This window comes from Tilletiaria anomala (genome assembly GCF_000711695.1).
Source record: "Tilletiaria anomala UBC 951 chromosome Unknown K437scaffold_91, whole genome shotgun sequence".
Classification (NCBI taxonomy): Eukaryota; Fungi; Basidiomycota; class Exobasidiomycetes; order Georgefischeriales; family Tilletiariaceae; genus Tilletiaria; species Tilletiaria anomala.
This window is the reverse complement of record NW_013546931.1, coordinates 50,010-76,851: the sequence shown is the minus strand read 5'-3', so window position 1 is coordinate 76,851 and position 26,842 is coordinate 50,010. Positions and strand designations below refer to the sequence as shown.

The following is a 26,842-nucleotide window of genomic DNA, read 5'->3' as shown; positions in this document are numbered from 1 at the left end:
ACAATAAGGGCGGCGGCAGCAGCCGCGGCCGCGCCTCCTCACGGGGCCCTGGGACAGCTGCTGCCTATGCAGCTGCGCGCCAGCAGGCTCGAGATGAGAAGAAGATCAAGGAGGACCTCTTTCTGACGCGTCAATTCGGTGAGTTGGCTGTCCGCTGCATCTCTCTGCGGCAGGAGGTTTGCAGGGCTTGCCAGCACAGACAGTGCCGCTGGCTTCCTGTTGGAGAGGAAGATGTGTCACAGGGGCGCAACGAAACAAGTACCTGATTGATCGCCAACTTTCCATCGCTGCTGCAGAGATCCCGCTGTACATTCTGCTAGCCATCGGCGTGATGCATGCAATCTCCAGCTCGGAAGCGCTGCACTCGATCAATCTGCTACCGCACTCGCTGCAGAGCCTCCTGCCCAACTGGGTGCATTCGTTGCCTCAACTGTCGCCATACGACGCCGACGTGCCGAATGCTTCCCACGACTATACCACTTCTTCCACGTACAGCCGCATCTTCTCTGCGGGACCGTTTAAGTCTGATGCTGCAGGCTTTGGCCACCCGCTTAGTGCGCTGCATTGGGTGACAAAGGCATTCCTGGGCCTGTCATACCCCGTCGCAGGCGGCCGTTTCGCCGATGTGGTGCAGAAGACGCAGCGGCATGTGGGAGGTGCAGCAGGTCTCTGGAGCATCGGCTCGAGCTCAGTATCAGACGCCAGCGGACGCGCCTGGGAGTGGCTTCTCGAGCCTGCCAACCAGCTGTATGACAAGGGCCCCGCGGACCTGCTCTACGTACTCACATGGGTGCTCATCTGGACCGCGGTGCGCGCAGCCATCATCAAGCATGTTCTCATCCCGCTTGGGAACAGATGGGTTGTCAAGCGAGTAGTGCCGCCGTGCAAGGCGCACAGAAAAGAGACGCAGGAGCAAGTGGCGCGACTTAACGACAAGAGCGTCTTGCGTTTCGCGGAGCAAGGGTGGTGCGTGTTGTTCTACGTGCCGTCACTATCCCTTAGTCTGGTGAGTCCTGGCATGCTCATGCGTCGTGAAAACCGTAGTCACTGAACGCGCTCTATGTCCTCTACTCTCTTTGCGCGTAGTGGGTGGCCTCGAGGCAGCCATATTGGCCGCTCAAAACGGAGCACCTTTGGATCGGATACCCGCACGCCCAGATCGATGGCCTGACCAAGGTGTGTCAAAGCTCTTTTCCTGTGTTTGCAATCAAAAATGGAGAGCTGATATCTACGCGAATGTGCAGTTCTACTACCTCGCTCAGCTCGGCTTTTGGCTACATCAGATCTTCGTGCTCAACGTCGAGACGAAGCGGAAAGACTATCTCCAGATGTTTGCGCACCACATCATCACTGTCGCGCTCATTGTCTTTTCCTATTTTACCAACTACACTCGCATCGGCAACATGATCTTATGCCTGATGGACCCGAGCGACATTCTTCTTTCTGTGAGTCTGTGCTGCGCCGCAGGATGCGTGAAGCTAGCATTATGAACCAATCGCAGGTAGCTAACTGCTGCCTCCCCAACTGTGGTATACACAGGCTGCTAAGTGTCTGCGCTACGTTGGCCTGCAAACGATATGCGATATTGGCTTCGGCCTCTTCCTTGTCAGCTGGGTCATCACGCGGCATGTGCTGTACAACATCCTTCTCTGGTCCGCCGCCGTCGAGTCGCGGCGCTTCATCGTGCAGACGTGGATACCAGAGCAGGGCTGGTTCTATACGGACCGATTCATCCTATTCATGGTCAGCTTGCTCTGCGCGCTGCAGGTCCTCCTGTGCATATGGTTCGTCATGATAGCCCGCGTCGCATACCGCGTCGTCACGGGCGCACCGGCGAATGACTCGCGCAGCGATGACGAAACCGATGGCGAGCTCGAGCTCAAGCCGGAGCAGCTGGACCAGCGTGACGTGAGCGAAGCCTCAAAAAAGGAAGCGACGAAGAAACATGCGGGGCGCAAATCTGCGGCCTCTGTTGGCGACGTCGCGCCTGCACAGCCGCGATCTTCATCATTAGGTGCATCACTGTCATCATCCGGGACACCATCACCAGCACCGGCGAGCTCAACCTCTATAGCAAAAGCCGCGAGCATGGGCAACAAAAAAAGGCGATAGTTGATAAAATCTCTCGCACTCTTTTCTCGAGAGGGCCTACCCGCGTTTTGGCCCCGATGAGATCTTTCGCTCGACAGAGAACTGAATCTGCTTGCTGTTCTGGATCGTGTAGCCTCCTTCGCACCTCGCGCATTTGTCTTCCCACACGCTCAGATCATCATGCAAATTGTCTGTACTGTGATACTATGTGGCTAGATACATGATTTGTATCGAGGGTATCTTTCAGCTATGCGTACATTGTACATCTGGCACGCCACCGCCTCTGGAACAAAGATGAGAGTTTCTGCTTCTGGCCATTTAAAGATCAGCGAAGAAAAAGTCGGTCGAATATGGGGGCGGCACGGGCGGCAGAGAGCTTGGCGCTTCGATCTAGTGGACAAGGACAAGGGATAAGAACTGCGATTACGGTTCTCTCAATATATATAAAATGCTCACCTGCTCGCCTGTCAGATCCAGTAGCTTTGTCTGGACTGCAATCTCTGTCAACACCTGGATCAGATCGGCTGTATCCTTTGTGCTGACCACCCCTCCCTCGCCCCTCATCATGCTAAGACCATCAACCCATTCGCTAAATTGGCTCTGGGAGAGTGCGCCCATCTCCGCAATCAGAGTGTCTGGCGCACGGATGAGGCCAAAGATCAGGTTAGCCGAATTGATATCGGGGCCGGCTCCACCGCTTCCCAATTGGCTTTGCCCATTCGGGTCGTTCGCATTGCGGATCTGCTGGGCCATGTTCGAGACCGATATGTCGGTCACCTGTGCAAGGTCGATGCGTTCCGGAAGGTCGTCGAGGCCGCCGCGGATGGGCATGCGCTCTGCGCTTTCGCAATAGTGAAGGTACTTTTTGTTTGGAGAGAGTCGGTAGAAGCGCCATGACTTTACTCCGCCGAGACCGCCGGGACCCCGACGGCCGAAATTGGCTCCGCCAGGCGAGCGAGGCTCATTGAGCAGTGTAGCTGGCACGCCTCGAGCTTGTATTGCGGGGTTCAAAAACCATGCACCTTCAAGAAGGCACTGAATGCGCTGCTGCCGCACAAATTCGTAGCTCTCACGGTAGAGCTTGCTCTTGAGATGTCGGATGGAAGACTTGCTGGCATACTCGTCCTCCACCTCCAATTCTTTCATCTGCCTTTCTCTGACGGTCCGGTACTCACTCTCGAGAAAAGCGCGCTCGAGGTCGAACCACGTCTTGGAGCCCTCGTCGCGCAGGGCCTCCTTTACCTGGCTTCGCACCAACGCCGCGACTCGACTAAAGTCGGACACCGCAGCACCAGACTCTGTCCACATGCGGAGGAAGAAGCGCAGCGCGAAGTTATGTACGCGATTGAAAAATAGGAGAAAGGGCTGCAGAGTCGAAAGGGAAGCGTAGCCGGGGTTCTCGATGTTCCAGTGATCGACGAGAATCTCGGTCACCTCTATAGATGCGCGACCAAACGGACAGCGCCGCTCTTCAGGCCGATTGACCTGTTCGGCAATGATCTTGCTATACACCTCGGGATCGGCGCGGACGAACGCTTCGCAATTTTCTAGTGCCAGCCAGCCCATCTTGCCGAACTCCTTTGCGACGGCTTCGCTGCTGAAACCAAGCCGCCTCCATTTGTACCGGCTGTTGAGGCCGTGGCTCGTCGAAAAGCGGTTGCCTGTCGGGTTGACGATGCTGTTCTCGCCTTCACAATTGGTCGGAGAGGCGTTCAGCTCGACTGCCACTTCCGTGATGCGCGCTTGCAGCCAGACGTAAGAAAGCGCAGAGACGTGGCGTTTGTTTTGTGGCGTGACATTCGTGCGCATGCGGTGGTTTGCGATGCGAACAATGTTGGCTTGGAAATCAAGAATGCCGGGTATGAGCTCATCGGACTGGTTGGACGACATGAGCCGACTAACTGCCTTTGCGATGCCGAGCGATTCAAGCTCAGATATGAACTCGTCAAAGCGGGCATCGGAGACGTGGCGCATCAGGCTGTTCAACAGGCTCAGACTGAAGAATTGGTGGTCAGAGGGATCGGCGGGTCCAACGCGGTGTGGCATAGGGTTGACTCACCTGTACAGGCACAACGTTGTATCTGCGCTTCCCAATCGCTGCACGAGTGTGCTGAGCAATGCAGGTTCCATGGAAATGTGGCGGTAAATGACTTCGAATCCGAATTTGGTGATGCCAAGCAAGATTGGCATACCGTCCGGACCCGTCTCGGTCTTGTCGTTCCCGCGCACGGATGCGCCACTGCTTCCGACGCCAACATTGCCCTCCATGCCGCTTGAGAGCAAGCCAGGGCGGATCGTGGACTTGCCCGAGCGAATCGAAGCTGCATCGCCTGCTCTGCTCGCGCCGCCCAGCGTGCCTACGTCGTCGTTCGGATCGCTCGGCCCGCTGAGAACGAGCTTTTTCAGGATGGCGGCTGCAGGCCTGCAGACGTTGATGCGGTCCATGCGCGCGAGGATCCGGACGATGGCACTGATAAAGTCACCATCAAGCTCTTCCCATCCGTCGTCGAACGTCTCCATCAAGTTTTGGCACGAGACGAGCGCATATGCCAGCGTGTTGACTCCAATGGTGGCGGGCTGCACTGGCGCGCGGATCACAGAGGTCGCATCCAGTGGGAACGACATGATGGCGTTGGTCAACTCGGTCAACCCCCCGCGATTGAGGAACTCGCTCGCAAAAGGCGCCTCGCGGATCAAGCGCTGCAGCGTGTACGTGGCAATCTTCAGAACGCGGTCGTCCTTGCGGTAGGCCGACAGCTTTTCTACCATTTCGACAGCCTCAATCGTGGGTGAAGAGCAGAGCCTGGAAGTGGTACATGCCAGTCAGGAAATCACGCATGTAGTTCCCATCCATTGGCTTTTGACTCACTTGAAATGCTTGCTTTCCTCTATCTTTTTGCGCAAATTCTCGTCCGTGATGAGCTCGTCGTTCTCCTCGTCTCTCAGGGCATACAGCGCAGCTGGCTCTTGAACCCCGAGGTGGGAGTTGGCGCACAGCTGTCGAACAACGTCCGACACGCTGAGCGAGGGGTCGATGAGGGCCTTAATGGATGCATGCCGGTAAGACACGACGTTAATGCGTGAGGTGGCGGAAGCGGCGATGTTGTTGTTGCCAGGTGCGGCAGTGCTAGCTGGTGCGGCAGGCGAGAACCCAGGGAGGGCCCTTGCTGGCGTATGGCTCGTAGCATTTGGCGCTCTACCAGACCCAGAAGAGTAAGGGTGGCCCTCCAGCTGCGCCGAGGGCGCCGAGTCAAACAGCGGGAGCTGCTGCATTTGGCTGGAAAAGACAGCCGAGGAGCTCGTGAGCGGCGTATGGTACGACGTCCCTCGTTGCGACAGAGGCGGAGTGGAAAACTGGCTGGACCCTAACCCGTTGACTGCAGCTGATGCATCGCGACCGGGTGTGGGACTCCGCGTGGAAAAGTGGTTTACGTCCATCAGCGGACTGTTGCTTCGGTTGACCCCGTCTTGCAGCAGGCCAAAGCCAGAAGATTTTGGATGAGCATCCGCGTGTCACTACATCCTACTGCCAGCAAAATAGTCGCGACCCACCTGATTGAATATACCCTCCACTCTGCGAGGCTGAGCCGGACGGCCCTGTCCCGCTGCTCTTCACCATGCCATAGATGCTGGGTTGATCCGTCGCGGCGCTGTGCGGCACCGAGGAAGACGTTGTGTACTGTCCGATCAGCTCTCTCGATTTTGGGTCCAACTCGCCGAGCGCAGGTAGCTGTGGGAGTAAAGGCGCAGCGGTGCCTCCTTTGGGGCTTGGTAAGCTCCCGAGGCCGCCTCCCGTTGTGCCTGCCTTGCTAAAATATGATCCACCTGTCGGCCCTGCCTGTGTTCCACCTGGCAAGGGCGAGGATGGTGGTTGCGGAAGTGGCGCCCGAGGACCACTGATTCGCTGGGAAGTCATTGCGTCTCCTGTGGTCAGGGACGTCCTCCGTGACGAATGCTCATGCGAACTCATCCTGCCTGTACAAGGGCAACCCGTCGGGTGTGCTCCTAGTCGTTCCTGCAACGTCACCGAGCAGCCCAACTGTCGTTATCGCTTCCGCGTCGTCCTAGGAGCGCCAATCGTGCTCTTCGGTGCGTTTGCCGAATGTCGTCACGGGGAAGCCCACAATCGTGAAACCTTGCAGTTTGGTGGGGATTGCCAATGTCGTGTGCCCAAAGGTGAAGCTGGTGATGAAGCGTAGAAGGTGGTTCTTCGTTCCGGCCGCGTCGCAATCAATAAAGCTATCCCCGCTGGGAGGGACATTTGTGGCGCACCTTCTCTCGCTTTCAAGACAGTATTCGTACAGACAACAAACCAAACCTTTCTTGTATGCATCATCGATTGACACATCCCAGTAAATATACTTGCGCCAATGAGAGGCAATTGACGGTGCTCAGCAAGGTAGAAAGAGGCACAAGCACGAGTACCGCTGCTCTGTCAACGCTCGAAATCGTATTGGAAGAGCCGTGGGAGGTGGGGCATCTGACATCCATTGGAACAGTGATTGCGTGTAGGAGGGCTGCTGGCGAGCGCACACGATGGGGCACCCAGTTATTTTGACAACATGTTCGCTGAACCAGTGGGCGCTCGATTTCAACGGGAACCGCGACCGCATCCTTGCCTCCATAGTCGAGGCCAAGCGGCGAGGCTCAAAGCTGCGGCTCGGTCCCGAGCTCGAGATCTGCGGCTACGGCTGCTTTGACCATTTCCTAGAGCCAGACACGGTGCTCCACTCGTGGCAGGTGCTCGCGCAGATCCTCTCCGATGAGCGCGCAAAAGGGATCCTGATCGACACCGGCATGCCGGTCCTGCACAAGGGCGCGCTGTACAACTGCCGAATACTCTGCCTCGACGGTAAAATCCTGCTCATCCGCCCAAAGATGTTTCTCGCCAATGACGGCAACTACAGAGAGATGCGATATTTCACGCCATGGTCTGCAGATAGGAGGGGCCAAACGGAGTCCTTCGTCCTTCCGGTTGACGAGGTGCGCAATGTCACCGGTCAGGACAGGGTGCCGTTCGGCGACGCCGTCATTCAGACGACAGACACGACCATCGGCGTCGAGCTGTGTGAAGAGCTCTTTACCCCAGACAGGTGCGCTAAATATGATTTCATTATGTGGATTTGAGCAGATGTTGATCGTTCATGTCGTTGTTACAGCCCGCACATTGCACTCGGGCTAGATGGTGTGGAGATTTTTCTTAATGCAAGCGGCTCCCACCACGAGCTGCGAAAGCTGCACCAGCGCGTCAACCTCATCCTCAATGCGACGGCGAAATCTGGCGGTGTATATCTCTATGCCAACCAGCAAGGCTGCGACGGCGACCGCATGTATTACGACGGCTGTGCGCTGATCAGCGTCAATGGCAGCATGGTCGCGCAAGGCACGCAATTTTCCCTGGAGGACATGGAGATTGTCACTGCCACGGTGGACTTAGAGGATGTGCGCAGCGCGAGGACGCAAAAGAGCCGCGGGTTTCAGGCCGCCCAATGTGCGCGCTTGCCGCGGTTCGAGCGCATATACGCAAAAATTCGGCTGGGCATTGAGGATCCCTTTGGCGTATTACTGGATGGCGGCATGCCAGCAAGTTTGCCCATCGGAAAACCTGTCGAGGGCCCGGAATATGCGGCAAAAGGGCCCCTGGCCATCAACGGCGCAGTAACAGGTGACAGAAATGATGAACTTGACCGGAATGTGGTTACCAAGCCGCGAGCGGTCTTTTACCACCGTCCAGAAGAGGAGATTGCGTGAGTGTAGGCCGCCAGTACCGCTAGAACACTGACTGACTCTTTTGCATCACCTTTTGGCGACGGTCTCCAGCCTTGGCCCGGCGTGCTGGTTATGGGACTACCTTCGGAGGTCGCGAACGCAGGGCTTCTTCATTCCCCTTTCGGGCGGCATCGATTCGTGTGCGACGTCCGTGATTGTGTTCAGCATGTGTCGGCTTGTCCACGAGGCGTGCACGCGACCAGAATCGCGTGGCGGGCCAAACAAGCAGGTGCTTGAAGACGTGCGGCGGATCTGCAGCGAAGTTCCCGAGTCGAACTGGGTCCCGGCTAGTCCGCAGGATGTGTGCCAACGCCTGTTTGCAACGTGCTACATGGGCACCAAGAATAGCAGCAAGGACACGCGCGCCCGTGCCAAGGAGCTGGCGCACGCAATTGGCTCTTACCACGTTGATCTGAATATGGACAATGTGGTTGAAGCGATCCTGACGCTGTTTACGGCGGTCACTACCTTTACCCCGCGCTTCAAAGTGCATGGTGGCACGGCGGGGGAAAACCTGGCGCTACAGAACATTCAAGCGAGGCTGCGCATGCTCCTGGCGTACATGTTTGCGCAGCTCCTGCCATGGGTGCGCGGCAAGTCGGGCGGGCTGCTCGTGCTCGGCAGCGCGAATGTGGACGAGTCGCTGCGCGGTTATCTTACCAAGTACGACTGCTCCTCCGCGGACCTCAATCCGATCGGTGCGATCTCCAAGACGGACCTCAAAGCGTTTATCGCGTTTGCAGAAAAGGACTTTAACCTGCCCGTGCTGCACAAGTTCATCACTGCGACGCCGACAGCAGAGCTGGAGCCCATCACGCAGAACTATGTGCAGGCCGACGAGGCAGATATGGGAATGACGTACGACGAGCTCTCTATCTTTGGCCGGCTGCGAAAAGTCGGCAAGTGTGGGCCGTACAGCATGTTCACCAAACTTGTGTACGAGTGGAAGGAGCTCCTCACGCCGCAGGAGATTGCGGACAAGGTCAAGATGTTCTTTTTCGAGTATGCGAGGAACCGCCACAAGATGACCACGCTAACGCCCAGCTACCACGCCGAGTCATACAGCCCTGATGACAACCGTGAGTTACAGTGCTTCCCGTCTGTGTGTTCGCCTCCTCACCGTAACCAATTGGTTTACTCTATGCAGGGTTCGACCTGCGGCCGTTTCTATATCCGAGCCGCTTTCCCTTTCAATTCTCCTTGATCGATCAGCTCGTCAAGAGGCTGCCGACAGCAGCATTCGCACAGAAGAAGGGACAATTCGAAGGGCCGCCGCCAGACCCGTCGAAGCTCGCGACATACTGATCTTCGTTCCGGTTGAGTGTAGCGTAGCAGGGCTCAGTTGGCGCGCTGTAAAACGCCACGAAGCAGTTTGAGTGGCCGAGCGTCCCTTCCTCCAGCTGTCGTTTGCACGCGGTGTCACGAGCAGTGAGCATGCTTCTGAGTTTTGCGTCTGATCCACGTAGCATGCACTCCATAGAGGTCCATATCCACAGCACAGCAGGCCAAGATAAGTTCAAGTACCTACTACAAAAAAGTCGCCTTTTGCCGCAGCTACGTTCATCTTCATTGCCATACCGTACGTACGTATGTACACGCAAGCAAAAAGCGGTGCCAGTGATGTGCTTTGCAGAGATGGGAGGAAAATTCACAACCCTGGCTCGGGCGTGACTTCGACAGCATGCAGCGATGTTTCATCGCATGTCCGGCAGCGCTTGGAAACGGGCCTATGAAGCGAGCAGCCGAGTGGGGGCCACGAATACAGGCTGTCACCGGCACGCGCCATGAAGGCCGTGCTCTCGCTGAAGATGAGGCTACCTCGCATAGCCTTGGTGGCAGACAGCTGGTGAGTCGCGCGTGAGACCTCGGGGAGGGGAGGATTGTGTCATGTGATCATGAAACGCGTTTGCGCTGGTGCTGAATGGCCCATCAACATAACTAGTCGCAATCAACACACCGAAGCAACCCTAAAGTACCTGGAAATACGACAGACATCTCGTCACTGGACCGCAAAGCTCGGTCTCAAGCGGGGAGTCAGGGAAGACAACCCTAATATGAACCACAAGCACGCCCTATGTTTCGCCCGTTCTCGTTTCGGAGCAACGCCTGCACCTGAGCACACGCATCAGCATCATGCCATCGACAGCATCCCCGTCACCGGCTCGTTATGTATGACGCACTTCTAGGTTGTCTGTGGTAGCCCGTTTTGGAGTGGTACTCGGTGACATTGCCAATAGTAAAGTGGCTCCAGATGCCCGGATCAATGCACAGAGAGAATCCGATTCCATCTATTGACATGGATCCCCCGCGTTTCTCGGTGTTCTGATTCGTGCGATCGATCAATACATGGGAGCTTTAACACGATCTCGCCTCACTGCTCGTTCACAATAATCGAGGCCATGCCCATACCTGTGCCGATGCACATGCTCGTGCAAATAAGCTTCTTCTTTTCGCGCTTCGCTTCCGCCAATGCTGTGGCAATCTGACGGGCACCGGTGCAGCCGAGGGGATGTCCGAGCGCGATGGCACCTCCGTTCGGATTCACCTTTTCATAGGGTATTCCGACGTGCTCAATAGACATGAGGGCCTGCGAGGCGAATGCTTCATTAATCTCCCAGATCTCAATATCGTCCTTGGACAGGCCGGTCAGCTCAAGGACGCGCGGGATGGCAAAAGCGGGGCCGATGCCCATGACCCTGGGCGGGACGCCGACGACGGCGGCCGAGACAAACTTGGCAAGAACGGGGAGACCGAGCTTGTTTGCAACGGAGCGGCGGGCGAGTAGGACGGCGGCGGCGCCGTCGGAGACTTGGGAGGCGTTGCCGGCATGTGTGGCGCCGTCCTTGGCAAAGGCGGGCTTGAGCTTTGCGAGCGACTCCGCTGTGACGCCACTGCGCACGCCATCGTCGCGGTCGACGACGCGCTCGTTGCCGTCGTCGTCGGTATACTTGACGATGACGATCTCGGATTGGAACTTTCCCGCCTTTTGCGCGGCGTCAGCCTTGATCTGCGACTGCGCAGCAAACTTGTCCTGTGCCGCGCGCGAGATGCCATACTCCTTGGCGACGTTCTCGGACGTGATACCCATCGGCATCAGGCAGTCCGCCGCCTCTTCGTTCTCCGCGACTCGGTCTGACATTTTCTCCGGCATCACACCAGCGCCGTAGTTGAGCTGCGCATGTAGAGGCAAAGCGTGAGCGCGCGTCGATGACAGGCAGCGCGTGACAGATGCGCGACTCACAGTCATGCTTTCGACACCGGCGCCGATGCCAATGTCAATCTGGCCGGTGCTGATGGCGGTGGCAATCTGGTTGACGGCCTGTAGGCCACTGCTGCACTGCCTGTTTAGACTCATGACGGCGGCCGTGTTGGGAATACCGGCCCAGAGCGCAGCCTGCCTCGCCTGCGTCGCGCCGCCGCCGGGCGGTAGGACGTTACCGACGGCGACGTCCTGGATCAGCTTCGGGTCGATCTTGCTTTGCGCAAGAACTGCCTTGAGGACGTTGCCCAGCATCTCCTCCGGGCAACACTGAGCGAGACCGCCCTTCTTTGCCTACAGACAGTAAAAGTGGTGCGGCGTGGTCAGGACTCGGCGCAGTTCGGCTGGCGTGGAATCTTCGGCACACTGCGTCCCACTCACCCTGGTGATGGCTGTGCGAAGAGCTGAGACGATGACGACTGCAGAAAAGGGAGGGGTGTCAGTGCCTTGGTCATGGTCGTGCGCATGGGTGGCGGCGGCGCAGCTCTTCACTGACCATCGTCGTCGTTCTTTTGCGTGACGGCGCTCTTTCCTTGAGGGATTGCAGGCATCTTAGTGGATGTTGCTGTGGTAGCAACTTTAGGAGTGGATCGAGTGGTTGCTTGCTTAGTTGCTGTGCACGAACTTCTTGCTCGAGGTATGCAGAAGAATGCGACAGGGGGTGGTATAGGAAATTAGGGAAGACAAAGAAGAGGATGGACGATGAGATGTTTGTAAGGGATGCGAAAGTGTAATGAATGGAGGGGCCTCTCGGCGACCGGTCCAGCAATACGCCGGAGGAGATTGCGGACTTAGGTTTAGGAAGGGTCGAGACCGCTGTGGTGCTTGCGTTCAACGGTGGCCCGGGGCAGCGTAGCCCTGGGAGGGAGGGGGGGGCAGCCCTAGCCAGCCATTGGGTGAGCGGGGCACGGCTGCGCCCTTGGCACTGGGCACTGGCGGGCAGCCATTCGTTTTTTCTTTCATTTGTTCTTCTTTCTTTATATCAAGCACGGGCTAACCCATCGAGACTGATCGTGCCTCCTCGTTCCCGTTGGCAACCCAACCTCGCTTCTAATGTCTGTGAAGGGTTGAGAATCGTAATCGGATCGAGACGCTGTCCCCGCGTGAAAGCAAGTGAGTCCTCGGTCTCTTTCTAACAATACCAATGAAAACAACAACAACAGTCTCGATTCGAGCAGTAGTAGGGTTGCCTCACCCTTCTGATCATCCACTGTCAGTAGGCCATGTCTCCCCTCCTTGAGCACAAAATGTTAGCTGTGCAAGGCTGCAACAAGTCGTGCTCTCCGGCAGTGATCCTTGGCAGGTGACATGTATGCAGCATGGTCGCTTGTATAAGCATGTCATCATCTCGCCCATTCCATACGATGTGCTGAGGCCCGTTGCGATCCATCCACGTCGCCTCCCTGCAAGACTTTGCGCAGAATGGTAGCGTGGCCACCGCCAACGTCAGCCGGCCCAGCTCTGCGTGGCCGCAGCCGCAACCCACGTACAGCGCCCGTCTCGGCCACACCGACTATGGAGACGGCGAATGTGTAGGCGCAATACTCGATCAGACGCTTGGGGTGCAGGATTGGCAGCAGCGCATAGCACATCCGGCTCTCCGCCCTCGCTGCACTCCTGCTCAGCTAGGCGCTTTTTTCATAGACGCCGCTTGCGCAGCCGCTCAACAAATGGCTCTTCTGAGGCGGACCCCCCCCAAATACATTTTCACACGAAATATGATGAATGGCTGTGCACAGTGCGCCACCCATCGCATTAGCTCGGCTTCCAGCGGCTTGTAGTGTGACCCGCGTTTCTCCCTGCTCTCGCTCAGATGTCGAGGCAATGATCTGCTACTACTGCGGCGGCTGCAATTCGTGCGTCTACGAAGGACGTGAGTGCGCGCCTACATCTACATTTCTCGTGTCTGCGGTCCGTTTCCGCCCTCAACAAAGTCCGTATGGGGTCAGCACATATGCCCGCCAGGCCATGGCGCAAGCGCTCAGCATCAAGTGTGGAATCGTCTTTGGCTTCCGTAAGCGTATACCGTTAGCCCTCAAAATCAGATGAATATTGCATCAACGGCAAGCGGGGGAGCAAGAGCGGATGCAGTGCAGTGGAAGCGTAGGCCAGTATTTCTTAACGGCAAATCGTCCAAGCCTAGGTGCAGCTACGCGCGGCTGCTCGCGGAAGTGCCTTCCGCCGGAATCGACACTGCCGTCGTAACTGCTATGGCCGCAGACGACCCCGTTTGCGCAGTTTCTAGCTTCTCTTTTGTGGCGTGGGCCTCGTGCTCCAAGCGCCGTTGCCGCCGGCGTAACCGCGCGTCCAGTTCCTCCATGCGCTCGCGCTCCTCCAACCGCTCCGAGTAATACTGCCCGCTCTGCAGCAGCACAACGCCGACGAGCGCCGCAGCGATCAGCGCATTTGCCGTCGCGAGGTCACGCAGCAAGATCGAAAGCAGGTCCGACGCATTCAGCGGATTTGCCTCGGGCAACGGCAGCAGCGGCGGTAGCGCGACGATGCCTGCAGCGCAACAAATTCCATCGTCAGCAACAACAGCGTAAGCGTCAACAGCCACAGTACTGCACTCCACCCACTCGGGAATACCTTCTGTGACAGCACTACCCCGATCGCTGCCCAGAGAACTGTATCCAGGGGGTATAAGCAATTTGTAACAGCATCAGTGGTCACTGTAAAAGTACGCCTATGCATCTTATCCAACGCACATAGGCTGGCCCCGTCGAAGAGCCAATTGCTCTCTCTCCCGCCGAGGATCTTGACGAACGCCGTGCCGGCGCCGAGGCACGCCACGCCGACAATGGCGCTCTGAAATGTCTTGGACGCGTCCGAGAATGTGTAGTGGTAGTATTCGTGCGCGGTCAGCAGCGACTGCCGTGTGATCGGCGTCTGCCACAGCATCAGGTGGTCCGCAGTCCAATGCATTGCCAGAGTCCCTGCGCCGTGCGCGTGAGGTACATGCGGGGAGGCGAGGGTAGGGGCACATATCTAGTCAGCGCGCCTGGCGGCCGTGGACGGGCGGCCTGCCACGGGACCGACTTACCCATCAGGAACACGGCCGAGGCGACAACGGTCACGGAAGTAAATCCGCCCATCACAGCCAGCCCAGTCATTCAAGTGTGGATCGGCCTAGCGCTGGTACAGTGTGCACGGTGCAGAGAACGTGTCCAAGGAGATGGACCGGGTCGCGTACATACATGGTTGCACTTTGAAACGCAACTTGTAAGGTGAAAGTATAGATGTCTCCTTCCTTTTTTTGGAGTGCAGAGCGAGTGATACAACCCTACATGATGATAATGACAACCACCACCTCATCCCCCGGTTCGCTCTTTGCCACTGCGCTTCCCAAAGCTAAAGACCTGGTTTCCTGCATAAATCTCGAAAAGTGATCCAGCTTGAGTTGGCTGTGCTGCGCGTGAAAAACTCTCGAACCCCTTTCGCCTAGATACTGACGAGCCGTGCCTCACCCCGCACCAATGAATAATCGATCGTCGGCTCTCAGGCCTCCCCACCTAAGCCTCTTGTTTTCACCTGCACCAACCTCACGTGCGTGAGTAGACGCTGCAGCGAGCCTCATCGCCTATTTGGATGGGCAACATACTAGCTTATACTTTTTCCTATCAGAACAGTTGCAAGCGAAGTGTATGCGATGCACATGACTGTGTTCCTCGCTAGACATCGATAAATACATGAAAGATTTGGGGCGCCTCAACTTTTGTTTTGCTGCGCATCGACGATGGGTACCGATGCACATGCTAACACTTATGTACATGATTGTACGGCTCCGGTGTCTCGACATAGGTGAAGCAGCCGACAACTTGTATAGTTCAATTCGTCAACATCGTGGTGGACACATGACCAGCAAGAGAGCTGGGCCACGGACTGGATGTTCGAACCGCGTGCGGTGCAGAGCATTTGTGAAAAGGCGAGACCAATCCAGCACCCTTTTGCCAGTACATATTTCGCGGGGACGACGCCAGCAGCCATGCCTGCGGCGGCATACTCATGTGTGCAGACAAAGCCTAGCAAAAGTGGAAAAGTGAACAGCATGTTGGACTGATTCCAGGCTTGCCTGTTTGAGATCATCAAATGGTTCGCATCAGCGATTCTGTGAGAGTGTCCCGGAGGAAGGGGGGGATTCAGAGTCGTGTCATCACTGGCGCAGTGCCCGACCTGTTTGAGTCGCGCGCGCATACCAAGTGAGCGCAGCCAGTTGAGCGCAGAGAAGCAGCAAACTGTTGACAGGTGTGAGAGCTTCCGCGTGCCCTCCCCCTCCCATTTGTGCCCTCACCATGCGTCCCTCAAGCCTCTCCTCATCATCACCTCCCTCCCCCAATCAACATCTCCATCCGTTCTTCCACCATCTCACCAACACCACCCCGTCCAGGCCCATCCAAACGGCAGCAAGCCAACCTTTTTGCCAGCTCACGCTTCGCACATCTCGACAGCAAGGTCTACCAATCCGGAACGAAGAAGCAAACCCGCCATCACCGCGAAAACCTTCCTTGATTCTCCCTCACAATGGTCAGCATCGGTTCCGTCCCTCTCCCTCCTCTCATTTCCTTTTCTGCTTCTCCCTTCTTCTGTACGTCTCGGCGGCATGCAAGAAGATGGGCCAGCGGCGCTTGAGGTACAGACGGAATCAGTGCGATAATCGCCGATGCTAGAAGCAACGGTGGCGGCGCAGGTGGATGCATTCTTGCATTAGACACTGGCACGCGCTCGCTGCTGAGCGGAGTTCACCTCCGAGATGCAGCTTCAAGAGTGCCCCGCTAGCCGCACAGAGCGATAAGCATCAAAATGTGCGAGTTGGTGCCTCAGCAGTGGACCTGTGCGAGCGAGCGAGCCATCCTGGCCGGCGAGCAAAACTTGGGAAAGGGCTTGTCAGCTGCAAAGCTACTTTGTGCTGCCCTGTTCATTGGCTCCAGCAGAGAGACCCTGTCTCCGAATGGACGACACCGCCATGTCTCAAAGGCAACACTGCAGCAGGAAATACCAGCCGAACCGCAATGCAATGCGTTGGAACGCTGCAGCGAAAGCGCAGCTGGGTAGAATGCTGCTGCGTGGTAGCCAGCGCGAATGCTTGCATCGATTGTCGCTGCGAGGGCTGAAGCCAAGGCGAAGCGGCCCTAATATGGGCTGCGGCCGAAGGCAAGAGCTTCTGCTTTTGACGCCTAGCGGGTGCATGCCCCGGCTATGCGACTCGACACGCAAACACCGTCGCGAACGCAACTGGCTCTGCTTCGTTGATGGCTTTTCGCTGTGCTGCAAGGCCACATGGCATGGGATGCAAATAGGCAGGATAGCTAGCAGGTAGGGAGGCGGGTGCCAGACCCCCCTCTTCCTCCGCTACGTCTGCGTGGAAGAGCGTGCCCTCTACGTAGCATGTCGCTCCCTGCTGCAATCTTGCCTCGCGCAGCAAGCTCCCCACAGCGGCAGCACTGTACGGGCGTGCACATGCTGCGCTTGATCGGTTGTGCCACACTTGGAGCGTGCATGCGACAGCAATATCCTACGAGTACAGGTGTAGTAGCTATGATGGCAACGGGGGTGCCTCGACGCCGTCGACGGCATCTGACGTTGCAATCTCGCCTTTTCCGCAAGACGTAAGACGTTTGACTAGTTCATTCACTCACGTTCGGCCCGGGTCGAGCGGGCCACGAAGCCATCTCATGCTTGGATTGGTCTGCTCTTGGAATGCAAGCCGGTCTGGCTCGCTCGCTCGCTCACTCACTCGCTGGCGGTACGCGCTTAGGCTCGATCGAGCTCCACGCTTTATGTCTCGTTCTTTTCTTGTGCCTTCCGCATTCTTTCACCTCCCCTTCCTTTCTGGATCACTCACGAATCATCAAGGTCTGACACTCGGTGCCACCCACTCACTTTGCTTCCAATCATCCTATTCCATTGCACATACTTTTCGCCTGGCCTCGCCATCCGCTTCACCGCCTCATTTCGTCACATGATACCACTTCCGGTCTCGACCCTGCTCGACTTGGACTCTTGCTCAACAGGCGTCCATGAACATCGACAAACGTGAGTTTTGTTGTGTGCAAGTTTGATGCAACTCCGACGATTAGCACCTGACTTACCTTCTCTACTTTCTTTTTCCTCAGCTCTCGACGAGCTCATCAAGTCCGATCCGTCGGGTCGTCGCGGCCGTGGCCGCGGCCGTGGCGGAAGCAGGACCGGCGGAGGTGCGGACGCACGGAAGCGCTCCAGCGCCAGCGGGCGCAACGCTGGCGCCAAGGCCGGTGCAGCTGCCAACAACTCCACCAAGGCGCAGCGCCAGGCTGCCGCCAATGCCACCAAGCCGCCCGTCATCATCCCCGGCCGCGGCGTCGGCGCGGCCACCGGTAGCAAGATCATCCTGAGCAACTTGCCGCTCGACGTGACGGATGCTCAAGTTAGGGTGCGTTTGGCTGTGTCTCAGGAAGCAATGCTCTCACTGATGGTCCTTTGCTTCTGCGCTCGACCCATAGGAACTCTTCTCATCCAGCATCGGCCCCGTCAAGAAGATCGCCATGAACTACAACATGAAGGGCGTCTCGACGGGCATCTGTACCGTCGAGTTTGTGCGCTCGGAGGATGCGAACCGCAGCTACCAGCAGTACAACAACCGCTTGATCGATGGCAAGAAGCCGCTCAAGGTCGAAGTCGTCGTCGACCCGGCCAAGGTACCGCTCAAGGCACCGCTCAAGGCACCAGCAGCTTTGGGCGCTCACGCCGGGCCGCGGGCCGCAAATGGGGCTGGCGCGAAGGGCGGCGCCCGCGGCGGCGCGACCGTACGTGGCACTGGGCGTGGCGGACGCGGCGGACGAACACCTAAGCCACGCAAGACGGTGGAGGATCTGGATGCCGAGATGGAAGGTGAGCTGCTGAACTACGACCCGGCTCTCCCATGGGCACGTTCTCGTGTTGCCTTTTTCTGACTTTTTGCCAATCCTCGATCGTTTCGTTCTCTTGCGATTTCAGACTATGCCAAGGCTGGACAGAACGACAGCAATGCTGCTGCTCCCGCCGCCGCTGCTGCTGCCACTTCGACTGCTGCGTAGAGCAAGAGCCTAACAAGCGAGTGGGCTCGGGCTCATTTGTTCAGCCAGCAAGCTGACAATGCGCAGAATAGTCACTTCCTCTCGTTTCTCCATCAAACGGCTCATCAAACGAATCTTGTACTTCATAAAGCCTCATGCGCAACACACGAAATGACTGGCGAGGTTGTCGCGCTTGGGAATGAGAGAGGTAACACTAGCATGCGTATTCTGTTTCTGCTGAACGTCCTGATCAGCATATCCGTTCCGCGAGGCGACCGACGTTGAATTGCTTTATAAGACATTGGGGATGAGGCTCACTCTATCTCCAATCCAAGGAGCTTCTTCTGCTGCTTGTTTCCTATTTGGCCCTGTGCACCTAAAATTTAACTCCTGCTACGGCCTACCAGGATGATGGCGATTACGTCTCCCCCTTTGGCCTTGAGAGCTCGCAAGATGAACTCCCGAATAGATGACAAACTTCTGTGATCAAGACGCGTTTGTCTTTTGTCGTCTCGCTGGGATTTTCAAGCCTTTGGGCCAGGAAATGAGGCTGATTGTTGCGCCTTTAACTCTTCGCACCAGGTGCCGCTGTCAAAGAAGACGAATAGACAGCAGTCCAGGCATTGCTTATTGCCTCACCGTACTCAGTCAAAGGGCGCGTCCCGCGACAACCTTTGCGGCGATCTAGTCGTGCATGGCGCATGTGCGGCCCTGAAGCAATTGCCCTGGCAGTGATGGTAAGAGCAAAGATAGAGCAGCAGCTATCGAGCAATGCTTGAGCCAAATCATCTAGATGTCAAACAGGGATGCTGCATGACGTCTCGCCTCGTCTCGCTAGGCCTCACTGTACTGACAATGACAGGATTTGGGCGCGACGACGGACAGAGTGCCTTAATCTGCTTTCACCCTCACTGCGGAGTTTCTCTGGCTGAGCCTCTTTCATTTGATCCACTTCATATGGCAAGTCTTTGGGTTACTCTCTGCGAGGAAGAAGGCAGTAGGGTCCCTGGCCCTGAAGACCCAAGAGGCACTGCACCGGCGGGCACGCATCACGTTCACGGCCACGTCTCAAATGACGGATGTGTCGGCCTGGGCCTTCCTTGGCGATGGGGCTCAGTGCTACGTTGCTTGTCAGCGACTGCAATTGGTGCCGAGACGGAAACAAGCTCTCAGAAGGAGGGTCATGCAGAGGCTCAAGATGTCGTCTATGTGTTGATGAGGGCCTGATAGGGCGCGGGTCTCGGGGCTGCGCATACCTCGTCGTGAACATTGCGACGCCATTTGAGCGCTTTTCCTTCTTTTTAGACTGAAGAACGACCTAGCAAGTGTCTTGGGGTCCTCATTTCTCGCTTTTCAGACGCGCATGGGAGCGGCTCACGGCGACGAACAAACAATGGAGGATATTTACAGACTTTGGAGCGAACCCTTCCGACGGTGCTCATTGCCGTTTGACCCCTGCCACATCGAAGCTCACTCACCTTGTCGCTGCCGCACGTCGCTAGCCCCGTTTTGAAATCGATACAGGGTAGCGCCACGCTCGGCAAGCTCTCGAGGTAGTTCATTTCGTCTCGCTCAAGAACGGACATGCAGGGCAGAAGAAACGCGGGCGCAAGATGAGGGAGGTCTACCAGGCCGCAGAATTTTGCGCTTGGCATGCCCTCGGGTCGATGCAAACCAGTGCCTTGCAGACGCTTCTGACGCAGTTCACTTCGTAGTTTGCTGGCACACAAGCTGTGATTTCTCACAGGCGCTGATCAATGCCACCTTTGCCTTGTCTTCATGTTGTCACGCCTTTCGATCTTTACGTTGTCTCAGTGCGCCTAGTTGAGGTAGAGGGTGCGGTTTTACTTCACGGCTTCCGCAGCGCAACCCGGTCTGGTGCAGCTTCTTCGCTATCGCAAGGTGAACGATGTGCCACGTACTTTCTCCTTATTAACGGGCTCGTGCATTGAGCTGTCATGCTGCCCACTTTATCCCATGAGTGGCGGTCGGAATCAACTGCTGAACGTTCAGGCCGAGTAGCTTGTGCTTCGCCGTTACCAACAGCTTATTTAACAACTCCAGGTGATGATACCGAGCCGAGCATCGCCTGGTGTCGCTGCGCAAGCAGATGAACACCACGATGCAGCATTCCCGCCGTACGATGCGAATCCGCCGCTCTACCTTTCGGGCGTGCAAGGACGAGACGCAGGATCAAATCTACCCGTTGGCGATCCGTCCAATGCGCACTTCGTTAGATTCGACTACGACTGTCCGAGCACTAATAGCAGCGAGATCGCTTCACAATCGCACAGCAGGGCAGGGAGTTCGACCGCTCCATTTGACCGTGGCATGCCTTCCGGGCCAGCTATGTTGAGCATGGATAGCACCGACGCAGGTAACGTCTTTTCGATCCCGTGGGATCGCCAAGGTGCGCACGCCACGTTTGCAGAGCAAAGCGCAACGCACACTGGCGGCTTTCAGACGATCCCACCTCCCGCACACATACCGACTTTTCAATCCGATGGGGAGTATCCAGTGCAGCCCCACCCGGTCAGCGTCTCCTCTGGGCCATATCCTAGCTTAATCCTCGGCAGCAGGGGGGGGACTTCTACTTTGTCTCCTGCGCACGCCTTGAACGATTATGCGCAGGCCGATGTGGATGCGACCTACCTGCATTACCGTCAACAGTTTGCGCTGCAACAGTACAATTCTCACTCTTCCGTCTCGCGCCGCGCCGCGGAGGAAGCGCTGGCTCGCTTCTTGGAGTTTCAGGCGTTACCACCTGTGGACGATGACGCCCCGAAGTCGAAGCAGTCGCATTTTCCATCCAAGGATGGCGCTGTCGAGCCTGGCAGTTTCAGCGATTATTTGCAGCAATACGCGAGCGGAGGAATGGGGCAGGAGCATGTGACTGTACGTGCCGCCTCTGGTCTTGTTATCAACACGCCTTCCAGCGAGCATGTCAACATTTCTCACAATGTAGGCGCACATGACCAGAATGCAACGTCTCTCAGCACGCTAACGCCGGCCTCGGACAACACTATCACCCTCGCTGCAGATGAAGTGGATGGTCGGAGCAACCACAAAAGCAGCACCCACAAGTATCACCCTGTGCAGCCTTTCATGCCTATGAGGTCTTTACACGCAGCGAAGGACGGTAGGCGCAGCCGCAGACAAAAACGCGGAATCAGCACTTGCCCCACGTCTCCCACCGAAAGCCCTCCACCAGCTCATGTCAAAGGTGCTGTTCCGGTTTCCAAACGTGCCAAGACGGACTCACCACGCACCTGTGGCACCCATTCTGGTCAAATCAACGCGGATCCAGCCGAGGCCGCGGTGTTTGGCAAGATCAGGGTCAAGGAGCGTAAGCTTGGTAAGAGCCGCACCGGTCGCCGGCAATACACTTCCTGCGATAGCTGCAGAGCATCAAAGAAGGGATGTGACTTGCGCCTAAGCGTCGTGCTGAACACAATCGGCGTCGATGTCCACCCAGAAGTCTCTTGCTCTTCTTGCAAGAGAAGGGGCCTCAAATGCACCACCAAGGATGTGCACAAGATCAGAGCTGCCTCTGGGCACTTTGAGGAGCTGGATGAGGATGATGACGACGACGAAGACGGAATCGGTGAGGACGCTTCAAGCTCGAGCGCTCTCTGTACAAGCAGTCGGAAAACGTCACTGGCCGGCAGAAGCGGGACGGTGTCCCATGGACGTGCAGACTCTCAACCCACACCGAACGGCGGTCGCTTTTCTCATCGCGCGAAGGCAGTCAATATGAAGCTCATAGACGGCAAGTTCATAGGATTCAAACGTCTTGACGAAAGCCTGGTCACCACAGAAGACCAACACCCCTTTGTGCAGGAGACGCTCGTCGCATACGCGCAGACTCTGGAGTGCTCGATGCTCCTCTTCCTAGGTCACGCTACCCAGGCGGATAAGGAAGATCAGGTCTTTAGCCGCAAGATGCCGTTTTCGCGTCGCAATAGCCTGCCAAACGCGCAATAAGAAGGCGATGAGGTCTACCGCACCTGGAGTGCAACGGCAAAACGAATATGTTGCGCTCTTGAGACGGCAGAGGTGGCGTGGGCAGCATAGACCAGCGCACCAAGCTCAGATGCGGCCGCCATAAGTTTGCTCTACCTGGGCTCTGCCTTCGATGCGGTAGTTCAAAGCCTCTTCTGACCACTTATGGGCTCTGCGCACTTGTCAAACCAGTCGGTTAGTCATTCGCACTGCTTGCAGTGAATGCCACTCATTGGCTTCTCCCTCGGCCCATGCAGAAGGAACTTCCTGAGGCATGCAAGGTCGTGGTAACTGTTTACGGGTCTCAGTCCCTTCATGATTGAGGCGACAGCATCAAGGGATTCGAGGTTGTGCAAGTCCACGCTCAGGCATGGTACCGGGTGCACACTCTGCTTTTCGGCCTTGGCTCTTCCGCTTCTTCTTTGAGGCTCGCTATTGCCTTGATCATTTTTCAACCGTGGCGCCGCCATACCATCTGCCATATGTCGGCGGTCTGCGCTCGACGGACGCTTGTTCGTCCGATTTGTCAGCAGCATTTGACGACCACAAAGATGAGGCTGGCGTGACGCGCATGGTTGTCCATTTCGCAGGCGACATTGGCTTCCGGCTTCTGAAGCACCTGACAACTGAAGCAGAGAAGTCTTGCGACGTGATTGCCAAGGTCCACCCGTTTGCCGTCAACCTTCCATGCGCACTCTGTTGCCAGCCAGAGAACAATCCCACCGCCGTTCTTGCCGGGCTTGTACCCGCACTATCTGGCTTGCTGGGCACTGTCTCTTGGTTTGCTCTCCTTATGGGCAGCACTTTGCCCGGTGCGCGCTGGCGGGCTTCCATGCTGGCTCACGACGCCAAGGATGGGACTCTCGACGATGCACTCGCACCGCTCGCGTTGGACGCCGCTCCGTCCGTGCCTTCCGAGGAGGCGACCTCGCTCTCATTTCTATGTGACAGCAAAGAAGTGACGAGGAAGGCGCTTGGAGTGACGAGTAAAGCCTCAGACAGGGCCATCCTGACTGGCATGCAACGGCTTGCTTATGGCGCCGGTAGACATATTGAGCGGTGTGCTGGATTCGGGTGGCATTGCATCTGCTGCTAGGCACAACTCCGCAGTAGTCGCACTGCGCATCGCGAAGCTGCTCTCTTTGAACCTCGGCCCGCTCCTAGACCCATTCATCGGTGCCTTTGATCTCTTGGCAAGCGACATCCAGACTCTACTGCGCGGCCTATACTTGGACGTTTCTCTCCCCATCATGCCCTTCTTGATGTTCAGCAAGCATGGCTGCACACCTCAAAAGGAAGGATGGCAGAACTCGCGTCGATGCTGACAGCCAAGATGAGGGAATCTCCGGTTGATGTCAGCACCACCTTGATCTGCTCGGCTCTCCTCGCCGGGTCGGGCAGCGCGCATTTCTGCTCACTTGGCGAAGGCAAGGGCGGCGGCTCGATTGCTGGTGGGGCCGCCATATGAAATGTGCGTTCACCGAGGTTACTTTCGAACCACTCTTCCATGGGTGCAGAAATATGCTAGAATCGGCGCAGGAGCGTGCACGGCGCCTTCACAATTCGACGCTGCCTTGTCATTTCCCATGCAAGCATAACGGCATCCCAGAGCTCCTCGTGGTTGTGCAGTTATTGCGTCAGTGCCTCGATGCGCTCAAGCAATTGCGAGCCTGCCTCCCTTCCCTCCTCAACTCTAAAATGGGGCCAAGCTGGAAACCATCCGACTCGGGCGTCTCCATCGCAACCCTCTGCGCCAAGCTCATCCAGTCGCGTGATGCACTCCACTTTGTCATGCTCCGTTTGAATCCTTTCCCGCTCAACCGCTACCCTACAACCTCATCTGAATAGCCCTGGTCTCAAATTACAACCTACAGGGGAGTGTATTCTACACAACCGCAGAAACTCTCCACATGCTTACTGGCTGCCCATGTCCTGAATTCTGGTGAGAGCATTCCAAAGGTGGGAAGCACGCGACACGAGAGATGGCCAGACAGCGTGCGATGCGAGAGATGCCCATAAAAATTACAACGCATGTTGCCGAGTGAGATCCCCAGCTGCGACTCACCATCAAATATACACGCTCGACAGGAGACTGTGGCCAGCTCAAAAGCATCTCGAGCGATTGGAGAAGCTGAGCACTGTGTCAGAGGTCCCCCATCGCTTACCTGTTTCCAAACACACGCCCCCCAAATGGTCGAATAGTGCACAGCACCAAGCTTACCCGCAATGACGCTCCAGGTCGGAGAGATGCAGCCCCGTTGAGCACTGTATTGGCCCGGAATGGGCCTGCTGACCTGATTGTGTGCGAAAAGCCTATGAATGCACCCCGGGATCTTCCTGAATCTTGAATCTTCGGAGTTCTGCTCAAAGATCCCCCGGAAGGTCTCTAGATTCCCCGACTTTCAGATCCGGACCAGCAGATGGCAGTGAAGCACATTTGGTGCATATCTAAATTTCGGGTGATCCGGCCGCAATATCCGACCACCTGGTGGTCTGCCGCTCTCGGTCGTTCAATATGGAGTTGTGACGATGGTGATATATTACGCTGACAGCGAAGGGTTGATGGCGGCTGTGCGAATGACTCTACAGTTGCGTCTCGTTGGAACCATGACATAGTTTGCTCCACGCCAGACGGAAGGCCCAACCCCTGGTCCAGAAATCCACGCTTTCCCGCCTGTGCGATACCTGCATGCCTTGGTTCTGCCGCCGGAGTACGAGTTTCTCCTCATCTCCTTGGGTCTGCGTTTCGCTTTCGAACGATCGCGAGAGTATGACCGCGGGAGTAATCAGTAATAGTGCATCCTCCGTCTCAAAACGGTGGAACAGACTTCAAGCACGGGCGCGCTCACCGCAATCCTGGGCTCCTCACCAAGCATGCGGTTGGCACCAAACAACTTGGCCTTGCCGCATTCTCCATCGTGGAGATCCCAAGGCCGATGAATCAAAAGCACCGTTGGAAGCTCGAACCGAACAAAAATTTCCCAGTTGGAACTTTCGAAATGTGTCAAGGATGGTCTTGGATAAGGGGGACCAAGCGATATCCGAGATGTGGGCCGCATCCCCTCGCACTCACAGGGGCGTACAGGGTGACGTCTGTTATGCCCTTTCACATGGTCTCAGGGATACCGAAAACACTTAGACTTGCTCGCAAGCGGAAATCTGAGCGCTTTCCACTTTATGCAAGTTTTTTCCTTCATGCTGATCTCGCTCAGCCGCTGAAAACTTGCATTACTGAGTACCTTTTTGACTTCGCCACCAAGACGTCGCAAGCTGGTGATGAGTTCTGAAGCGGGAAAAGAAGTATGTCGGCCCGCTATATGGCCTTCCTGTCTTTCTCAACAATCAGGTGAGTCTCTCTTTCAAAGAGATGGAAACACTGATCCCCTGACCCCACAACTAAATATTTGCTCGACTGCTTCTAGTTCAATGTCAAGGCTTTGAACGGTGATGGGTTACGCCACAGATATTTCCCAGATCAAAGGGGGGCAATCGATCATCACTGAGGTGTTTCTATTTGCTGGGGCCGTTCCTTTTGTGTACACCAATGTGTCGCAATCGATGATGCGGGGAAAGGCCGACAAGTGCGTCTTTATCTGCACCGTTAATTCCTGGAACCGTGCCTTCACCGTACCTATTTTGCTGAGGCGACTTCGAGGCAAAATTTTATTACCACTGACGCTGGGTCCAGCCGCAAAACATCCTGTCTAGCCCAGCAGATCTTCAGGAGGAGAGGACACCCTCTTGAGACTCTAAGGCTCGCCCAAGGGCGCGTGAGAACAGACATTGAAGGCACTGTTCGAATCCCAGCAGCATTCAATGGCCGCTGGAGCTTCCTGTCTTGAATGCATTGCGCACTGTATGAAGGTACTGAGAATGGTTTCAACCCTCAAGATAGCATCAGCGCCGCCATCGGACCGCTCACACAAGCCTTCGAGGGATGGGTTTCTTTTCATGCGCGGCGACCACCCCTGGGAGCTGGGTTAGATTGCCGTTGCCATGCTTTCAACGGAAAGGCCTACCGGCTAGAGAATCTGGACTTGAAAGAAAGCACGCACGATGCTGTGGCTGAGGCGCATTAAGGGATAGATCAAACTGTGCTTCGGTATCATTTAGGATGACGACGTGACCCACCCCCATCGATCAATCTATCGTGCGCGGCTTGAGCGAGGCGACGGAGAAGTTCCAGAATGCCAACCACCATGACATCGTCTTTGCACCTTGCAGCTTGTACGTTGGAAAGATTATCATGGTCATATGGAGCGCGGATGATGGCGAGATACCGCAACCTGGGTACCCAACGGCGGAGAGCCCGAGTCGCAATGAAGGTGGTACATGCCAAAGCGATAACGCTCAAACACACCCTCTGTCTCCCTTCCACAGCATGTACAGCGTAGTGATGACTGGTCCAGAGCCATAGAAGCACCTGAGCACGTACGGAAGCTGGCAAGCGAATCGCAAAATTTGGCATGGCACAAGGGCTTCCTGCACTACTGGCAGGCGACTGCCAGCCGGACGGGCACGGGCCGTCCGATCAATGCGCTTATCGCTTTTTGCACGCCATGGGTCTCTGCACCGCACGACTTAACGACTATGCCGGAGATACATCGCTGTTCAACCTCGCGGACCGACCGAGCGTAACGTTCCCGGCCACCATTGTCGATCCTGAGCATGGCGCCAAGGCGCCGCTGGT

The 26,842-nt window shown here is 56.6% G+C and overlaps 11 protein-coding genes across 11 annotated transcripts; 7 read left to right on the top strand and 4 right to left on the bottom strand.

The window, feature by feature from the left end:
- Nucleotides 1-229: 229 nt before the first annotated feature.
- On the top strand, nucleotides 230-2,226 carry K437DRAFT_189812 (LAG1-domain-containing protein). Its single transcript, XM_013385950.1, has 4 exons — nucleotides 230-1,006; nucleotides 1,087-1,176; nucleotides 1,245-1,445; nucleotides 1,540-2,226. The coding sequence occupies exons 1-4, from the start codon at nucleotides 332-334 to the stop codon at nucleotides 2,110-2,112; spliced, it is 1,539 nt and encodes a 512-aa protein (XP_013241404.1). The 5' UTR covers nucleotides 230-331; the 3' UTR covers nucleotides 2,113-2,226.
- A 54-nt stretch (nucleotides 2,227-2,280) lies between these two features.
- On the bottom strand, nucleotides 2,281-6,277 carry K437DRAFT_291531 (uncharacterized protein). The gene is made up of 5 exons (XM_013385949.1): nucleotides 5,644-6,277; nucleotides 4,961-5,558; nucleotides 4,151-4,894; nucleotides 2,548-4,087; nucleotides 2,281-2,481 (listed from the first exon to the last, which is right to left on the bottom strand). The coding sequence occupies exons 1-5, from the start codon at nucleotides 6,059-6,061 to the stop codon at nucleotides 2,410-2,412; spliced, it is 3,372 nt and encodes a 1,123-aa protein (XP_013241403.1). The 5' UTR covers nucleotides 6,062-6,277; the 3' UTR covers nucleotides 2,281-2,409.
- Nucleotides 6,278-6,533: 256 nt separating this feature from the next.
- Nucleotides 6,534-9,296, top strand: K437DRAFT_189769 (glutamine-dependent NAD(+) synthetase with GAT domain-containing protein). Its single transcript, XM_013385948.1, has 4 exons — nucleotides 6,534-7,184; nucleotides 7,251-7,838; nucleotides 7,912-8,939; nucleotides 9,008-9,296. Exons 1-4 carry the CDS (start codon nucleotides 6,628-6,630, stop codon nucleotides 9,163-9,165), a joined length of 2,331 nt encoding a protein of 776 aa, XP_013241402.1. The 5' UTR covers nucleotides 6,534-6,627; the 3' UTR covers nucleotides 9,166-9,296.
- An 836-nt stretch (nucleotides 9,297-10,132) lies between these two features.
- K437DRAFT_295854 (thiolase) lies at nucleotides 10,133-11,777 on the bottom strand. Its single transcript, XM_013385947.1, has 4 exons — nucleotides 11,616-11,777; nucleotides 11,501-11,538; nucleotides 11,102-11,413; nucleotides 10,133-11,032 (listed from the first exon to the last, which is right to left on the bottom strand). The coding sequence occupies exons 1-4, from the start codon at nucleotides 11,668-11,670 to the stop codon at nucleotides 10,232-10,234; spliced, it is 1,206 nt and encodes a 401-aa protein (XP_013241401.1). The 5' UTR covers nucleotides 11,671-11,777; the 3' UTR covers nucleotides 10,133-10,231.
- A 1,027-nt stretch (nucleotides 11,778-12,804) lies between these two features.
- On the bottom strand, nucleotides 12,805-14,326 carry K437DRAFT_258667 (uncharacterized protein). The gene is made up of 4 exons (XM_013385946.1): nucleotides 14,163-14,326; nucleotides 13,828-14,055; nucleotides 13,699-13,746; nucleotides 12,805-13,624 (listed from the first exon to the last, which is right to left on the bottom strand). The coding sequence occupies exons 1-4, from the start codon at nucleotides 14,212-14,214 to the stop codon at nucleotides 13,269-13,271; spliced, it is 684 nt and encodes a 227-aa protein (XP_013241400.1). The 5' UTR covers nucleotides 14,215-14,326; the 3' UTR covers nucleotides 12,805-13,268.
- A 2,607-nt stretch (nucleotides 14,327-16,933) lies between these two features.
- K437DRAFT_189667 (uncharacterized protein) lies at nucleotides 16,934-18,232 on the top strand. The gene is made up of 4 exons (XM_013385945.1): nucleotides 16,934-17,152; nucleotides 17,233-17,528; nucleotides 17,599-17,986; nucleotides 18,092-18,232. Exons 1-4 carry the CDS (start codon nucleotides 17,137-17,139, stop codon nucleotides 18,169-18,171), a joined length of 780 nt encoding a protein of 259 aa, XP_013241399.1. The 5' UTR covers nucleotides 16,934-17,136; the 3' UTR covers nucleotides 18,172-18,232.
- A 1,985-nt stretch (nucleotides 18,233-20,217) lies between these two features.
- Nucleotides 20,218-22,134, top strand: K437DRAFT_269992 (uncharacterized protein; the record flags this gene model as incomplete). Its single annotated transcript, XM_013385944.1, has 1 exon — nucleotides 20,218-22,134. One exon carries the CDS (start codon nucleotides 20,218-20,220, stop codon nucleotides 22,132-22,134), a length of 1,917 nt encoding a protein of 638 aa, XP_013241398.1.
- A 161-nt stretch (nucleotides 22,135-22,295) lies between these two features.
- On the top strand, nucleotides 22,296-23,432 carry K437DRAFT_189649 (uncharacterized protein). The gene is made up of 2 exons (XM_013385943.1): nucleotides 22,296-22,343; nucleotides 22,410-23,432. Exon 2 carries the CDS (start codon nucleotides 22,523-22,525, stop codon nucleotides 23,246-23,248), a length of 726 nt encoding a protein of 241 aa, XP_013241397.1. The 5' UTR covers nucleotides 22,296-22,343; nucleotides 22,410-22,522; the 3' UTR covers nucleotides 23,249-23,432.
- A 1,295-nt stretch (nucleotides 23,433-24,727) lies between these two features.
- On the top strand, nucleotides 24,728-25,763 carry K437DRAFT_258663 (uncharacterized protein). The gene is made up of 2 exons (XM_013385942.1): nucleotides 24,728-25,498; nucleotides 25,575-25,763. Exon 1 carries the CDS (start codon nucleotides 24,842-24,844, stop codon nucleotides 25,289-25,291), a length of 450 nt encoding a protein of 149 aa, XP_013241396.1. The 5' UTR covers nucleotides 24,728-24,841; the 3' UTR covers nucleotides 25,292-25,498; nucleotides 25,575-25,763.
- On the top strand, nucleotides 25,408-25,978 carry K437DRAFT_189416 (uncharacterized protein). The gene is made up of 2 exons (XM_013385941.1): nucleotides 25,408-25,498; nucleotides 25,575-25,978. Exon 2 carries the CDS (start codon nucleotides 25,600-25,602, stop codon nucleotides 25,858-25,860), a length of 261 nt encoding a protein of 86 aa, XP_013241395.1. The 5' UTR covers nucleotides 25,408-25,498; nucleotides 25,575-25,599; the 3' UTR covers nucleotides 25,861-25,978.
- Nucleotides 25,979-26,002: 24 nt separating this feature from the next.
- K437DRAFT_189393 (uncharacterized protein) lies at nucleotides 26,003-26,832 on the bottom strand. Its single transcript, XM_013385940.1, has 2 exons — nucleotides 26,208-26,832; nucleotides 26,003-26,019 (listed from the first exon to the last, which is right to left on the bottom strand). The coding sequence occupies exon 1, from the start codon at nucleotides 26,618-26,620 to the stop codon at nucleotides 26,258-26,260; it is 363 nt and encodes a 120-aa protein (XP_013241394.1). The 5' UTR covers nucleotides 26,621-26,832; the 3' UTR covers nucleotides 26,003-26,019; nucleotides 26,208-26,257.
- Nucleotides 26,833-26,842: the final 10 nt, after the last annotated feature.

Coding starts and splice junctions, on each gene's coding strand:
- K437DRAFT_189812 (XM_013385950.1), top strand. CDS start 332: ATGCATGCAATCTCCAGCTCGGAAGCGCTGCACTCGATCAATCTGCTA. Junction 1,007..1,086: donor CGTCACTATCCCTTAGTCTG/GTGAGTCCTGGC, acceptor CTTTGCGCGTAG/TGGGTGGCCTCGAGGCAGCC. Junction 1,177..1,244: donor AGATCGATGGCCTGACCAAG/GTGTGTCAAAGC, acceptor GCGAATGTGCAG/TTCTACTACCTCGCTCAGCT.
- K437DRAFT_291531 (XM_013385949.1), bottom strand. CDS start 6,061: ATGAGTTCGCATGAGCATTCGTCACGGAGGACGTCCCTGACCACAGGA. Junction 5,559..5,643: donor TGGAGGGTATATTCAATCAG/GTGGGTCGCGAC, acceptor GCCTGCTGCAAG/ACGGGGTCAACCGAAGCAAC. Junction 2,482..2,547: donor TGGATCTGACAGGCGAGCAG/GTGAGCATTTTA, acceptor CTTGTCCACTAG/ATCGAAGCGCCAAGCTCTCT.
- K437DRAFT_189769 (XM_013385948.1), top strand. CDS start 6,628: ATGGGGCACCCAGTTATTTTGACAACATGTTCGCTGAACCAGTGGGCG. Junction 7,839..7,911: donor CGTCCAGAAGAGGAGATTGC/GTGAGTGTAGGC, acceptor GACGGTCTCCAG/CCTTGGCCCGGCGTGCTGGT. Junction 8,940..9,007: donor ATACAGCCCTGATGACAACC/GTGAGTTACAGT, acceptor TACTCTATGCAG/GGTTCGACCTGCGGCCGTTT.
- K437DRAFT_295854 (XM_013385947.1), bottom strand. CDS start 11,670: ATGCCTGCAATCCCTCAAGGAAAGAGCGCCGTCACGCAAAAGAACGAC. Junction 11,414..11,500: donor TTCGCACAGCCATCACCAGG/GTGAGTGGGACG, acceptor TACTGTCTGTAG/GCAAAGAAGGGCGGTCTCGC. Junction 11,033..11,101: donor CCGGTGTCGAAAGCATGACT/GTGAGTCGCGCA, acceptor CTACATGCGCAG/CTCAACTACGGCGCTGGTGT.
- K437DRAFT_258667 (XM_013385946.1), bottom strand. CDS start 14,214: ATGGGCGGATTTACTTCCGTGACCGTTGTCGCCTCGGCCGTGTTCCTG. Junction 14,056..14,162: donor CTCGGCCGTGTTCCTGATGG/GTAAGTCGGTCC, acceptor CGCACGGCGCAG/GGACTCTGGCAATGCATTGG. Junction 13,747..13,827: donor CTTCGACGGGGCCAGCCTAT/GTGCGTTGGATA, acceptor CCCTGGATACAG/TTCTCTGGGCAGCGATCGGG.
- K437DRAFT_189667 (XM_013385945.1), top strand. Junction 17,529..17,598: donor TGACGGATGCTCAAGTTAGG/GTGCGTTTGGCT, acceptor CTCGACCCATAG/GAACTCTTCTCATCCAGCAT. Junction 17,987..18,091: donor TCTGGATGCCGAGATGGAAG/GTGAGCTGCTGA, acceptor TTGCGATTTCAG/ACTATGCCAAGGCTGGACAG.
- K437DRAFT_189649 (XM_013385943.1), top strand. CDS start 22,523: ATGGTACCGGGTGCACACTCTGCTTTTCGGCCTTGGCTCTTCCGCTTC.
- K437DRAFT_258663 (XM_013385942.1), top strand. CDS start 24,842: ATGCCTTGGTTCTGCCGCCGGAGTACGAGTTTCTCCTCATCTCCTTGG.
- K437DRAFT_189416 (XM_013385941.1), top strand. CDS start 25,600: ATGGGTTACGCCACAGATATTTCCCAGATCAAAGGGGGGCAATCGATC.
- K437DRAFT_189393 (XM_013385940.1), bottom strand. CDS start 26,620: ATGCCAAATTTTGCGATTCGCTTGCCAGCTTCCGTACGTGCTCAGGTG.